The following is a 15,972-nucleotide window of genomic DNA, read 5'->3' as shown; positions in this document are numbered from 1 at the left end:
GATATAAAACAGTATGCATACCAGTATGTAAATTATTGTGGTATAATTCAGGTCTGGAAACCTTGTTTGCATACCATTATGCGAACAGTTTTAACTATTCAAGTCCGGGAACCTTGAATACCAGTATGCGGACGGTTCTACCTGAGTTACGGTCCGGGACAACAGTATGCATACCGGTTTGCAAACTGCTGGACAAGATCAAAGTACGGAACTTAAGTTTGCGTACCCGTTTGCAAACTTAGTGGTTAAAGTTCTAAAATCGTTTAACTATGATTCCATACTGAAGAACAAATAAATTAATAAATTAAGGAATGCAATCTTTGCAAACCGTGGCTTAATGTTCATGAATTGATTCTTGTATAAGTACTTTGTACAATCATGAATCAAATCTGATTTTGTTTCAATTTTGTCTTGTATACTTCTGTAAGAAATATACAATTGAACAACTCTATGAGTAACACAATTAGATTCGTCTGATTATATTTCATGATTGATTGAGAATCATATTTGATCTAGAAGTGTTGGATGAATGTGGTTAATACAAAAGTGTTCATATGGCTAACTTTGGTTAACTATTATTGAGCCAACTCAATATACATGTGTAGGTACGGTTACCCATATCTAAATGATGGTATATTTCATTTGTGTGTAACAAACTAAGACCATATAACGGTGGAGAGATATTGCTTTGGTTTTAAGAAAACTTAGCTTGAATCTTAAATCAGGTTTTCATTTAACGGTAAATATTGAATGCTATGTTTCTAAGCTAACCTAGCTTTGATTGTAAGCAAACCCTGACTTGAAAGACTATATAAGGGAGAATTCTAGCAACTATAAAACCTAATTCCGACACTTTCCTATGTCCTAGTTGCGATTAGAGTCGATTCTCCTTTAACTTAGGTTTTCCCAAAACCATTATAGGTTAATGACTTGAAGAATTCATTTGGGATTCGTGAAGCCAGACCCAACTATTTTCTATGTAGTTGCATGTTCTGATCTTACTTGTTCTATCATATTGAGTACTATCTTATCTAAAATTTTCTCGAGATTTATCTCCGATAGGTAAGATATAAAAACTAATCACCAAGATCTTCATCTCATTCTTTGTGATTCCACAATAACTTCTTCTAATACCATATAGTTAAGTTATTGTGAGGTGATTGATATTTCTAGGTTGTTCTTCGGGAATATAATACCGGATTATCAATTGGTTCCTGTTCACCATGATTTATCAAAAGACCAAACAAAAACTTCATAAGTACTTCTCTGGGAGACAAATTTATCTATCAGAATAGACTTATCTGTGGGAGACATATTTGTTTATAAGTCTTCGACTTTGGGTCGTAGCAACTCTTAGTTGAGGGTGAGATCAGCTAAGGGAATCAAGTGCGTAGAGTCCTGCTGATTTTCAGAGACGTTAGGAACACGACTGTACCTTAGTCGGTGTGAGACTTGGTTAGGGCTGAAATACATTCCAGTCCGAAGTTAACTTGTAGTAGGCTAGTGTCTGCAGCGGCGTAATACAATGTGGTGTTCAAAACTGGACTAGGTCCCGGGGTTTTTCTGTATTTGTGATTTCCTCGTTAACAAAACTTCTGGTGTCTGTGTTATTTCTTTTCCGCATTATATTTGTTTATATAATTGAAATATCACAGGTTGCGTGTTGTTCAATCAATTGGTAAATCCAACCTTTGGTTGTTGATATACATTGATTGACACTTGAACATTGTTCTTTGGTACCGTTCAAGTTATTCTCATACCAATTAGTTCACAGAATCCATCCCGTTGATTTGCTGATTGATTTGGGAAAGAGATATAACTCTTGAATATCTTTCCTTGATTGAGTCTGACTGTCTAGTTGATTCTCTTGGAAATATTGGGTTTAGTTGTTAGACCCCCGCTTTTTCAAGATCCATAAAAGAAATTAATCTAAACCAGTTTCTTATTGAACCCCATTGAAAGATGAGTTTTTTGATCTCTATGATGATTCAACCATGATGCCTAGCTCGTTTGTTTTCCATAATGCGTCTGTATCTCTCTATCCAGGTGACCCATGAAATGGTGAAAGATGCCACCAGGTCAACATTTTTGGCAATAATCTTGTGTTGGGTAGTCCTCCATTTTTCAAACTGAGCTTTGACATTGTCTTTATGAACCCATTTGGCATCCATTTTTGATCTGAAATACCTCTAAACAGCTCTAGAGAAGATGCAGTTTATGATCTCCATTGCATAGATAACACATAGTATTGTTGATATGACTCCCTCTTTTGAGAAGGTTATCGATCGTATGGATTTCACTGTAAATAGCGAACCAGACACAATTTTTTGCTTTAGGAGGAATATGTTTTCTCTAGACATACTTGAAGGGAGATGAGCTACCCCTTTGAAGATTTTTCATCTGCCATTTGTATCCGTCCTTAGTCGAGTATTCTTCGTCTGAATTGAAAGAAAAACTATCCTCATTTTCATTGAGAGTTGGATGCACACCAATTAAACTAAGCATGCCGTTCAGTTCATCTAACAATACTTCTGGTGATGGACTCTCTCTGAAATGAATTGTCCAAACACCCTGCTGAACTAAGTCAGCCATTTTGGCCTGCTTTTTATTTGTAGCTTTGTATGCTTTCCTGTGTGTCTCCTTGAATGAAATAGTATTTTTCATGCGTCTTGCCCGAATTTTACTTCAGTCCCTCTACCAATGGAGAATTTTGAATTCCATTGAACAATACCTTTAGCATTTTGTATTCCTTCCAGAAACCCCTCCCATAGGTAGAAAGGTATTCTTTAGGCCATATATCATTCTTGTCTGATTAGGTTTTTTGCTGAATTATTTTCCTCCACAGGCTATGTTTTTCTTGTGTGTACGTCCAACTCCACTTTGCCAGCATAGCTATGTTTGTTGCTCTGAGGTTTCTTATTCATAATCCTTCCACTTCCTTAGGCATACACCACTTTTCCCAAGCAATCCAACAATTTTTTTTTCTTCTTATCTCTAGTGGAACCCTATAGGAAGTCTCTCATGAGGTTTGTCATTTTATTTTCAATACTAGATGGCATATGTAGCAATGACATGAAGTACACATGTAAACTAGCAAGAGCACTATTGATAAGAATAATTCTTCTAGCTCTTGATAAGAATTTTCGTTTCCAAAATGCTAGTTTGTTCTGAAATTTTTCAAGAACATAGTCCCAGATACTAGTTTGTTTCACTGTGGCTCCAAGAGGCATGCTCAAGTATTTCAATGGTAGAAGCTCAATCTTGCAATTGAGAATCCTAGCAATGTCATGCATTTTATGATCTTTCGCGATACTGATTACAGTGCTTTTCTCTAGATTCACTCTCAATCCAGTTATAGCTTCATAAACTTGTAATATCATAACTAAATTTTCCACCATTTCTTCTTGGCATCAAGAAAAATCAGAGTGTCATCATTTGAGAATGTTTCAATTTGAAAATTTCCCAAGCAATGATTTTATCATTTGGGAATGTTTCAATTTAAAAATATTATAATTGTGGTTGAGCAAAACATAACTTGATTTTGTTGTGTTATCTCAATAAGGATAATGTCCGTGAGAAATGTAAAACATGTTCCTCCAAAGAATAGTTAAAAACCCGAACGTTATCAAAAAACATAAAGATAAATTGTCTCAAAAATGACTTGAATATAGTATCCATAAGTAATTGAAAGGTTGAAAGTGCATTGATTAAGCCAAATGGCATAACTCCGAAATCGTAGTGTCCCAGATGTGTTCTAAAAGCAGTCTTGTGCATGTAATACACATTCATTCTAACTTGGTGATAACCAGATATATTTAAGGATAAAAAATCTTTGCATTCATCAAGTAACTTCTCAATTATGGAGATGGGTAATTTATCCTCGACAGTTATATCATTTAAATTCCTATAATATACACAGAATCTCCAAGACACATCCATCTTCTTGATTAATAATATAAGAGGTAAAATGACTATCACTACCTTGTATCAAGCCAGCAGTGAGTATTTCTTGTACCAATTTTTCTATTATTGCCTTTTGTATTTACAGACACTTATATGGTCTTTGAAAGACAGGTGCTGAATTGGGTTTTGAGGGTATGTGATAACTCTCTGAGAAGGTAAGGATTTAGGTTCAGTTAACACGTCTGGGAAGGAGTCCAATATAGAGGTGATAACAGAAGGTACTGGATCTCAGGGAGTAGCAGAAATCGAAAAATAAATGACCAATAATGGTAGGTGTGTTGGACTTAAGAATTAACACTAATCAAATTACGAAATGGTAAAGAGAAACTGCCCTGTAAAGTGACCTGTTTCTAGGGATACAATGAATTTAGTCATTTGGCGTAGAAGGACTTATCTTGGATAGAATTATTGGGCCGAGGCACTTGGGCCCATAATCCAAATTATGGAACGATTTTTTAGGGATCATGATTTTTTTTGGGGATCATGGTCTTATTAGGCTAACCTTCCTATATTTATAAGGGGTGTCCCAAAATTAGGTAAATACCCATTTATCCTTTACTTTAATTTTAATTAAAACTAACTTAATAACTATATTAATCTAATAATATACATCTAATCTAAATGAATTTATTAACCAAAATCAAAATCAAAAGAGCAATCGGAAATTTTTAGTTTTGAAAAAAAGTTTATTCTCTTCTTCTTCTCTCTTTCCTTGACGTTCCTCGTTCGATTGAAAAACCCATCAATCTTTTTAATTCGTTTTTGGATAGGAAAATTGAGTAGTAATCATCAAAATATGGTTTAAATAGATGTTAAAGTGGCATGTTCGGTTAGGAATAGTTTTTAAAAAAAACTAGTTTTGTAACCGAACATTCTGAAACCAAGAACACGAAGAACACTTCGGTTATCACGAATTTAATTTTTCATAACCGAACTCGGAGTTCGGTTGGTTCGCAAAAATTCTAAAACTAGTTAGTAACCGAACTCTACCCATAATACAAAAAAAAAAAAGTAACCGAATTGTGTTATTTTTCCTACTATGTTGAGTTATGATATAACCGAACTTTACCTACCTTGTTCGGTTGGTTAGCAAAAATTTCTAAAACTATCAGTAACCGAACTCTACTCATATTTCAAACAGATTTTTTTTTCCGATGTAACCGAACTGTGTTATTTTGCCTACCATGTTGAGTTTCAATTTAACCAAACTTGTTCCACTATGTTCGGTTTGTTCGCAAAAATTCTTGACAAACCGAACGCTTCACTAATTGCATACATGTGGAGTTCGGTTAGATATATTGTTGGGTTAAAGTTTGCGAACCAACCGAACATTACTCTGTAAGTCCTATAAACAAAGTTCAGTAACCTGCGTGTATGGAAAAGGTAACCGAACAACTAAAAACCTCCATTAAAGAACGAGTTCGGTAACCTGCATGTATGGAAAAGGTAACCGAACTACACTTTCAGATGAGTTCGGTAACCTGTTCTTCACATAAGGTAACCGAACAAGCCCAAATCTACCCTAAAAATTTACAGTTCTTTGAAAATTTCGAGCAATTCAACCAACATTATCTAAGTTTGAAACATACCTGGGTACCCAAATACTCTTTCTCCGGTTGTGGTTAGTAAAATCCTTTGTTTTTCATGTTTTCCTTCTTCATCTTCTCCAACTTTACTCTCTCAATAATTCTGCTTCTTTTAAAAAAAGCCATCTGATTTTTTAATCTCATTAATTACCTTTAATTTAATCATTTTAGTAATCACTATACTAACTATTATTAACACTAACTAATCATTACCAAAAAAATTAATCAGAGGGTAATTTAGGTATTAATATAAATATCTAGATAAGGGGCGACCTAGATTTACTTCTAATGTCTTTACCCAAAATAAAATCATGGTCCCCAAAATAACCATGGTCCCAAAAAGCCAAACACTTTGTAAGCGCATCTCTCCGAAAGTCAAGAATCCAAAAATTAGTTTAGATATAAAATTTCAGATTGACTGTTAGAGATAACATAAGATAATTTACTGCCAAGCAAAATAATTTTGCTTACAACTTAACATGCTATAAACATATCAGCAGAAACATCCAGAAAACCATCATGATTCAAAGTTCAAACTCTTCTAATTCAACAGCTCAGAAAAGTTAAAAAAAGATTGTTAAGGTCCCAATTTCACTCATGATTTAGACTAACTCAATGTCTCAAACATTAAAAAGGAAAGATCACAAAAGTAAAATTCCTTTTGTAAAGAAAGAAACAAGATCACTCCACTCCACAGGCCACACCAGGCACCAACCCACTACCACCATTTAATACTCCTCTCCAAAAAAATCTCTCACACTCTCACTGTCCCCAGTCCACTGGTGTGTAAGGTGTATGGATGCAATTCAATTTCTTCCATTCAAAACAAAAATAAATTCAATTGATTGATACCTTCGAATTTAATGCAGCAGCTGGGGAAACCCACCCACCACCACCACCTCCCCCTCCTCCTCAAAAAAATATCCTTCTCTCTCCTCCCCCCAAAAATGAAGAATAGAAAACCCTTCTTCTCTCTTCCCCCCCTTCAAAATGTCCACCACCCCTATCCCCACCCCCAGTGCTTCCTCCACCACCACCACTCCTGTTATACCCTCCAGTTTGGCACCCAATTCTTTCAGTCCTTATACCATCAACAACATCAGTGACCAAAACCCATCTGGCGGCGGTGATTATTTCTTGCAAAACTTAAGCAACTTAGGCCTGGGTTATGCAATTGCTATTGCTCTAGGCTTTCTCGTTCTCCTCTCGACGCTGCTATTAGCTTCTTATGTATGTTGCCGTGCCCGTGCACGTAACCGAAACAACAATCATCAATCACACCATCATCATCAGAGTGATCATGTGAGTCACAGTAATAATGGGATTATACTTCCGAGAATTATATTTGTAGCTGAAGATGATGATGAGGAGAATGGTATGCGAGCAGATGAGGAGAATATTGTTATGGGTCTTGATCAGATGGTTATAAATTCTTATCCGAAGTTTTGTTATTGCAAAAATGAAAAGGATTTTGGGAAGGAAAATGATTCGGTGTGTTCGATTTGTTTATGTGATTATAAAGATGGTGAAATGTTGAGGATGATGCCGGATTGTAGACATTATTTTCATCTTATGTGTGTTGATGCCTGGTTAAGGCTTAATCCGTCATGTCCTGTTTGTAGAAATTCTCCATTGCCAACTCCATTGTCTACTCCTTTATCTGAACTTGTTCCTCTTTCTCATTATCCTGCTGGGAATCGAAGAAGGTAGCCTAGCCCCAATCTTACTTTTATATTTTTTTCTTTGGTGATTTCTAGTACTAGTTTTGGGTTGTTTTTTATTTTTTTCATTTTGGTGTCTTGATTATGTATAAATTTTGTGGTTCACTGAATTCTTATGGGGTTTACTTATTTTGAGTTCTTTAGTAATGGGGTTCTGTCAATTTGTTGAATTGTGCTGAAATTTAGTAGATTGTTAGTGATTGAATCATGTACAATTTTAGTGTTCTTTAGATTTTTTTTCGTATTGGGGGCATCTAATTGTGCTGAAATTTACTAGATTGTGTGATTGAATCTTTTACTATTGTAGATTTTTTTTCGTATTGGGCATCTAACTCTGCCGAAATTCACTAGATTATGTGATTGAGTCATGTAGAATTCTACTGTTCTTTCGAATTCTTCGTATTGGGCATCTAATTGTGCTGAATTTTACTAGATTATGAGATTGAATCATGTAGAATTGTACTGTTCTTTCGTTTTCTTCGTGTTGGGCATCTTATTGTGCAACATTCATTGTTGGACATGTTGAGACACTGAAATTCAATGTAGGCGAAATGGAGTTTGCAGAGAAATTCTTAGTATTCTTACTAGGATGACATTCAGCTAACTTGTTGGTGTGATGTGAATTGTTACATTGGTACTAAAACTGATTGTAAGACCGATTGAAAGAAAGCGAATTGGGGTTATTGCAGTGTTGTCATAAGCTATAAGCTACTAGGACGACTTAGGTTGTTCGGATTACTCGAGCTGATGATGCAGATAGTTTGCCTTTGCATTGCACTTGCAGAGATTTGGTTTTTACTTTCTTGCAGTACAGTAGTATCATAATAGCTACAGAGACTGTATGCAGTGGCAATTTTCTTGTGCAACTTCAGTAGTTTGTTTTTAACCTGTTTGTCTATGACATACACACAAGTGCAGTTTGATGAGATTAGAAAAATTGACATTTGAATGAAAGATCACATTCAACTAGGTCTTTGATCACAGGGTTTGTCACCAAAAAGCATAACATCGAGAGGAGAAGAAGTTGAGAAAATTCAACTCTCATATTCATTACTGTTAGTTAAGAGTCACATGGACCGCTTTCAAGTCCACTCATTTTCTTATATTATTGGACCAGTAAGTACTAATATGGATCAAGGACTTGAACAAGATAGGTCTAGAATTTGTAAGGCTTGATTGGTGCTTTTAATGTGTTCACCATGTGTTGTTCTTTTGTATTTGGAGATAATGCAGTTCAATGGTGAAAACTAATCACCTCAAAAAATCTCAAATAGATGGAACATAGTGAATTCTATCAAGTTTTTCTGGCTGAGATTTGAAACACGTGGGTATAAATTTGACATAACATAGTAGATTTTGCTAGATTTTTCAGGCTGAGATTTTTTTAACAGATGGTATAAGTCTGCCGTAGTGTGGGTTGTGCAAGGCTTGACAGGCTGGCGTAAAAACTATGTTATATATTTATGAGATAATCTCTAGTCTACCCGATATTTGCTACCGGAAAAAGAAAAATACTTTAGTTTGATTTGGTATAAGGCTGAAAGGGGAGAATGACATTTATTACTTGTGGCTAGTATTTTCAAGAAAGCATGATTTCATTTGAATAAGAGTGTTTTAGTGTGAATGGATTCTTCTAATAGTGAAGACCAACAGCTGCCCCATAATATGTTCTGTTTCAGGCTTCCATTCCTTATCAACAAAATCAGAATCAAATCAAATCTAATCCCAAGTAAAACCCTATTTCTTTTCAGATTTTTTCAGTCCTCCAAACATAAAATATTCAAAGGGTTTGAGTTTGAGATGTTCAAGAACAAAGTCAATGCATTGGTTATTGGTCTTACTTACTTTATGGAACCCCACCCCCCACCATGTGTTCCCTGTTTCCAGCACAATTTCAGCTTTTGAATCTTCTTCTTCCTGTGCCATGTGGGTCTACTCTTCTTGGAGACGGAACATTAGATTGGTCCAGTGAACTGAACTCATACTCGGACAAGGTAGTCAAAAGATCTACACACTGGTGTCCAAAAGTTTTTCTTTTGCATCATCCTAAACCCCAAATCCACAAAAAAGTTGTTTCAGAAACAGTGTTGTTGATGTGGCATTCCTGTGAATGCTTGAGATGAACTTCACTGCTCCATTGTTTGTTTGTACAAGAGACAAAGTACTGGAATATCATCATTAGCATATGCATGAATGCCTTGGAAATTGCAACTGATCTTAGAGAGGATGATGCCTGAGAATGCCTTACACTGCACATAACAAAGGCTTGAAGAATGCTCTAGCTTCCAAAGAATGGTGGAGTAAAGTCTACTCTCAAAGCTGAGCAAAAAAAAAAACAAACAACAACTTCATTTCCCATCTTCAAATATCTCAAGAATCTGGAAAAGTCTCCAGGTGATCTCTCTCTATCTGTGATCATCTATCTTCTTATGTCATTTTAGGGGATTGAACCCTGTTTGGATTGTTCTTGTTCTCATTGAATCAATACTAGTTTTGAAGGAGGGAAAACAATGAGGAATTCAAGTATTTTTAACAAGTTAGGGATATGGAAAGGAGGGATACAAAGTTTCATCTTTGCATTAGGTTTCTTTGCTCTCGTCCTTAGTCTTGCAACCATATCCAGATTCTACTCTCCTAGTTCTCTCATCAACACTGAATCCTTATGCAAATCTGACCATTCTGAGACACAAGGAGGAGGAGGAGGAACCGAAAGCTCTGCAGCAAACAAGACTATACAAGCCGTTATTCGGAAGATTGAAGAAGAGATGAGAAATATGAAAGATGCACCAACTGAATCAGCAGCATTGAGGTACAATACTTTCCTTGCAGATATATTAGGTGTGCTTAAATCAGCTCAAGTGCCTGTTACACAATTTGAGATGGAAAATTTGGAAAGAGTGGTTCACCCTTTAGCGAAAAGTAGTGAAGAAGCCGTAGAACCGGCAAATTATTTCTTAACAGAAGAGATTAGAAAGTATGTTAAGATTAAGCCAAATAGACTTGGCAAGCAGAATTTCATGGGAGCTAATGGAACATTTACTAGTATAGGACATGCTTGTTTTTCAATGAAGAGTGATTTGCAAGAGTATATGGATTATGATGTTGGAGATATCTGCAAAGATGATTGGAAACTTGCACAAAAGTTGATGGTTCATGGCTGCGATCCGCTTCCTAGGCGGAGGTGTTTTTCGAGAGCTCCAAAACTGTATTACAAACCGTACCCGATTAATGAGTCGCTGTGGAAGCTTCCTGATGATCGAAATGTCCGTTGGAGCGGGTACAGATGCAAGAATTTCACATGTTTAGCTAGCAATACTTCAAGAAAAGGGTTCTTCAAATGTGCAGATTGTTTCAACCTTACCCACCATGAAAAGCCTAGATGGATTCAACCTGTTGCTCTAGACCCCAGATTGAACACCACTGCGGATTTTCTGATACCCGAGGTGCTAAATATTAAACCGGGGGAGATCAGGATTGGATTGGATTTCAGTGCTGGGACAGGAAGTTTTGCTGCAAGAATGAGGGAGTTCAATGTTACTATAGTTACAGCTACAATCAATTTTGGAGCTCCTTTTAGTGAAATGATTGCTCTTCGAGGACTAATCCCGCTTTACTTGACTATAAACCAACGACTACCGTTCTTCGATAACACTCTCGATATCATACACACGACGAGATTTCTAGACGGATGGATTGATTACATGTTTCTAGACTTTGTGTTGTATGATATGGATAGAGTTTTAAGACCTGGTGGTTTACTTTGGATTGATAGTTTCTTTTGTTTGAAACATGATTTGAGAAATTATCTGGAGACATTCAAGATACTTAGATATAAGAAACATAAATTCGTTGTTGTGCCTAAGCTCGATAAAGATGACGACCGAGAAGTGTTCTTCTCAGCGATACTTGAAAAGCCCCCAAGGCCATTTTGATGCTGCTTCGGAAATCTCCATCAACTGTTATCAGCTTTCTTTTTCTCCATTTTTACACATTCCTTCATTGTAGTACGTTTTGTGACATGCCTCGGTGAATTTGCTGAATAAAGATAGATAGCTCGTTACAGTTTTCAGTATGTTGAATAGCCATCTTGAATATACAAGAACGGAAGTAAAGAAATCCAACAAGAGCCAGTTTATAACCTTATCATCCCTGCTTTATTTTACTAAAGATGTTGCGCCCATATGCACAATGAACCATTGTGGTAAATAATGGAACGTATGTCCATAAAAACAAACAAATAGGGATGGCTGCAACTAGAGACAAAGGAATTGGAAGCCATGGGAATCTACGTCCAAGTAAAATGCAAAGTGTGGCACTCAAGGCTACCATCAGGGAAATTACAGACACGAAAAGAGTTCCAAGCCCGAACATAAACTTTTTGGGGATAGTTTTGAGGAAATCATCATGCTTATATTCTGATGTTAAGAGAGCTAAGAACAAAAGAAGTGATGAAGTCGAAGAGAATAGAGCCACCGCAGTTGCCACCGCAAACACTACGAATGAATCCTTGTACAAGAAAACTGGGATGCCTCTGTTATTGCTATCATTGTCACTGAAATAGCCACCGGGCGCTGTAAAAGTTGCAGCGAAAACAACTGTAGCTACCAGTGCGGATACAAATGCACATGATTGGGATGTATCTTTCATCCATTTCTCCGCTTCTGCAAATGCACCTTTGTGACATTGTATGAATACTTCCTGTGGAGTATCTCCTTTATCGTTTTTATGTATCTTGTATGCTGGCGGTACAAAACTTTCCACCTCCTGCGCACAAAAAGTTGTTAATAATTACAAGTACTATTTATAGTAGGTTATCGATTGCCTTGAGTCTCTTACCTTAAACCATTGGAGATCTCGTTGAACCCGCAGAACTATACAAGGGAATGTAGTTATGAATGGCGAAGGAGTTTCGTACCATGAAGCCATATGCAAAATATTAGAATCATATATGTCCAGTGTGGCAAGCATCTTCCGCTTATACCCAGGCACATTGCATAAGAAAGTGAACATCTTTTCTTGTCGTTCGCAAATTGCACTGTAAAATATATCTCTTTTAGCTATACCCATTTTAACCCAATTTAGACCAGGAAAGGTTTCTAAACACTCCTTTACGAATTCCATTGTTCCAAACTTTGCAGCAGTATTTAAGATGCCTGTAGCGCTGAAATACTCTATGACTTGTTTGCTATTCATTGAAGAATTCATTGTTTCCAAAATGAATTTCATCAATTTTACAGCTTCTTCATGCTTCATTTGTAACGTGCATACTTTGACTCCTGGAACTGCAATTAAGAGACGGCCCTTAGTTAGAAAAGGGACAAGGGCACTCGTCCTAATTCCTGAGCTTGATTCATCTCTCAGATCGTATCATACATGCTTCGCCGTTTGTGGTTTATTTAAGAGTTGGATCTACGTGCACATTCCAATTTTAAGCTAACGCTTCTCCGGGCACGGTTATAAAAATAGTAGTATTGCATGTAGCATTAGCGAATTACCTATTTCTTTTGCAACTTTCCGGATTACTTGACCCATCTGATGACACACTGAAATAGAATCAAACAATAAAAACTTCAGGACAAACTTACATGGCTAACTTTGCAAAGGGTGTAGTTTATGCCGTGTGCATTGCATTACATAAATATGCATTATGACTGGTAATTGTTATTCTAGACATCCTTGCCATGCTTAGAATTTTTACACTGTAAAGGAAATGTGGCGTACCTCTTGCTGAAACGGGAATGCTTAAACACTTCAAAGGCTTCTCCGGATCCATGTCGCGTTGGGAATTGATGGCAGGCGTAGTAGAAGGAAAATACACTGACATAATTACAGTACATAGTGAGTCGAGGTTGCCTCAAAAATTGGTTTTTCCTGCTGCAAGTCGTGCTTAACTTGTAAAAAAAAGTTGAGAAAAGAAAAGAAAAAAGAAAATGCGTTACACTGACATGAGTAAACCATACGATCCCAGAATGTCAGCTCATTTCTACTTAGAAAATCATCGCATGTAGCCATCATTTCTAATGCACAAGCACCCTTCCCTCTAGGATCTGCTTCGGTAGCCAATTCTGGGTACATTTCGATCATATTATGGGCAATATCTACACATTAAACAAAACAGTAAGCACATATTATATCTATACATGTAATTGATTCGTTAATGGATTTGGTTATGAATATGATCACTACTCACCATAAAAACCACACCCAATTATACTACATATTATTCAACGACCCAAATCACCGGAGAAAGGACTCGGATTGAAATTATTTTTTCTCATAACGTTGTACAGATAGTTGATCAAGGCCTTCTTTTGTTTCTTCAGTGAAGCATGATTAGCAGCATTTAGAAGCGGAATGCAATTGAAATTATCAGGTATGCATGTCAAGTTTGGATTCTTTCCCACAATTTCTTTAACAGATTCAATGTTTCCAGCAATTACGGCACCTTGAAGTGCAGTTTCACCGTCGAAGTTTTGCAACCCGAGTTGTTCAGGTGTCATGATTTCCACAAGCTTTTTCACAAACTTGAAGTGTCCTTCAAGTGCAGCTATATGCAAGGCCGTGTCAGAGGAGATTGTAATCCGTGCACCAACTTCATTCCCGTCAATGGAAATGAATTTATCAGCCTTTTCCCAGTCACCTTCCTTTGCTGCGTGGGACAACGGTAGGTACTTATTGAGATCCGCTGTCGTTGGCCTTCTATCAATCACTTCAAACCTAACCTGCATATATATAACAATAGAAAGGAGTTTAACTTAACCAAATTTCCTAATAAAGCTGCATGGCTCCCTGGATCCAGCCAATTCCAAAAAGATGAATATTTTTTTGATTGTCACATCGAGCTGCATCAAGATTAGTAGATTTACCTGACAAGGAAATGCGGCCATAAATTGCAATAGGAAGGAGCGGCTGGCCTTGTTTCGATGTTGATCTTGTGTTAGAACTTAGAAATTAGTGTTTACTGATCAATTGATTTTGTTTCTCTGTAATGAAGTAGATCTCTGATTAGCATTTGGAGACTGTATTTAAATAGTCAAACTACATATTGGCATCTCCACATATAATGTGGATAATAAAATAGCTGCAGCTTCCTTGCAGATGAAAATCACGGTATATATAAGAAATATTATGTTCGTGGCCTGGGGTCTTTGTTTACTTTAAATGTCTCATCCATATCTGGAATCCTGGATATGCATCACATGAGTTGTCCTTATTGTCGGGTTAAATGAACTCAAAAGTCAATTAATTATCAAATCAAAACAAGTGCCGTATGATAGTTTTGCTGTTGTGTTGGCTAATCATTTTTGCTCAATTGTTTACTGCTCCGTCTGATGCTTTAGATCCTGATACTTTTGTGCATATTGCGCCTGTGATTTCTGAATCTGATAATACTGTATTGATTAGAATCCCTGATAATGATGCAATTTTTTTGTATAGTTAAAATATGAAGCCCAATAGGTCCCCCGTCCCGATGGGTTTCCAGTATGTTTTTACAAGAACCGTTTTTTGGGATCATGGTTTTTTATGGGGACCATGATTTTATTTTGGGTAAAACATTAGAAGTAAATCTAGGTCATCCCTTATCTAGATATTTATATTAATACCTAAATTACCCTCCTGATTAATTTTGGTAATGATTAGTTAGTGTTAATAATAGTTACTGTCATGATTAGTAAAATGATTAAGTTAAAGATAATTAGTGAGATTAAAAAATCAGATGGTTTTTTTAAAAGAAGTAGAATTATTGAGAGAGTAAAGTTAGAGAAGATGAAGAAGGAAAACATGAAAAACGATCGATTTTACCAACCACAACCGGAGGAAGAGTATTTGGGTACCCAGGTATGCTTTAAACTTAGATAATGTTGGTTGAATTACTCCAAATTTTCAAAAAACTGTAAATTTTTAGAGTAGAGTTGGGCTTGTTCGGTTACCTTATGTGAAGAACAGGTTACCGAACTCATCTGAAAGTGTAGTTCGGTTACTTTTTCCAAACACGCAGGTTACCAAACTCCCTCTTTAATGGAGGTTTTTAGTCGTTCGGTTAACAAACATGTTACCGAACTTTGTTTATAGGATTTACAGAGTAATGTTCAGTTGGTTCACAAACTTTAACCCAACAACATATCTAACCGAACTCCACATGTATGCAATTAGTGAAGAGTTCGGTTTGTTAAGATTTTTTGCGAACAAACCGAACATAGTGGGACAAGTTCGGTTAAATTGAAACTCAACATAGTAGGTAAAATAACACAGTTCGGTTACATTGGATTTTTTTTTTCTTTTTGTAATATAGGTAGAGTTCGGTTACTAGATAATTTTAGAATTTTTTGCGAACCAACCGAACATAGTAGGCAAAGTTCGGTTAAATCATAAATCAACATAGTGGGAAAAATAAAACAGTTGAGTTACACTTTTTTTTTTTTTTGTATTATGGGTAGAGTTCGGTTACTAATTAGTTTTAGAATTTTTTGGGGATCAACCGAACACGATATATTGGTATTCAATGAGGAGTTCGGTTAAAACTATTTCTTGCGAACCAACCGAACTCGGAGTTCGGTTACGAAAAATTAAATTCGTGATAACCGAAGTGTTCTTCGTGTTCTTGGTTTCAGAATGTTCGGTTACAAAACTAGTTTTTTTAAAACTAATCCTAACCGAACATGCCACTTTAACTTCCATTTAAACCATATTTTGATGATTTC

At 36.3% G+C, this 15,972-nt stretch overlaps 3 protein-coding genes across 3 annotated transcripts; 2 read left to right on the top strand and 1 right to left on the bottom strand.

Annotated features, from left to right (window-relative positions):
• Positions 1–6,325: 6,325 nt before the first annotated feature.
• On the top strand, positions 6,326–7,548 carry LOC113320954 (RING-H2 finger protein ATL67-like). The gene has a single exon (XM_026568856.1). It carries the CDS (start codon positions 6,540–6,542, stop codon positions 7,257–7,259), a length of 720 nt encoding a protein of 239 aa, XP_026424641.1. The 5' UTR covers positions 6,326–6,539; the 3' UTR covers positions 7,260–7,548.
• A 2,109-nt stretch (positions 7,549–9,657) lies between these two features.
• LOC113320953 lies at positions 9,658–11,287 on the top strand. The gene has a single exon (XM_026568855.1). The coding sequence runs from the start codon at positions 9,781–9,783 to the stop codon at positions 11,200–11,202; it is 1,422 nt and encodes a 473-aa protein (XP_026424640.1). The 5' UTR covers positions 9,658–9,780; the 3' UTR covers positions 11,203–11,287.
• A 126-nt stretch (positions 11,288–11,413) lies between these two features.
• LOC113325308 lies at positions 11,414–14,267 on the bottom strand. The gene is made up of 7 exons (XM_026573507.1): positions 14,137–14,267; positions 13,461–13,992; positions 13,216–13,368; positions 12,992–13,087; positions 12,766–12,813; positions 12,107–12,552; positions 11,414–12,034 (listed from the first exon to the last, which is right to left on the bottom strand). The coding sequence occupies exons 3-7, from the start codon at positions 13,352–13,354 to the stop codon at positions 11,414–11,416; spliced, it is 1,350 nt and encodes a 449-aa protein (XP_026429292.1). The 5' UTR covers positions 13,355–13,368; positions 13,461–13,992; positions 14,137–14,267.
• Between the last annotated feature and the right edge of the window lie 1,705 nt (positions 14,268–15,972).

Source organism: Papaver somniferum, chromosome 11 (genome assembly GCF_003573695.1).
Source record: "Papaver somniferum cultivar HN1 chromosome 11, ASM357369v1, whole genome shotgun sequence".
Lineage (NCBI taxonomy): Eukaryota > Viridiplantae > Streptophyta > Magnoliopsida > Ranunculales > Papaveraceae > Papaver > Papaver somniferum.
This window is presented reverse-complemented; position numbering and strand designations above follow the sequence as displayed.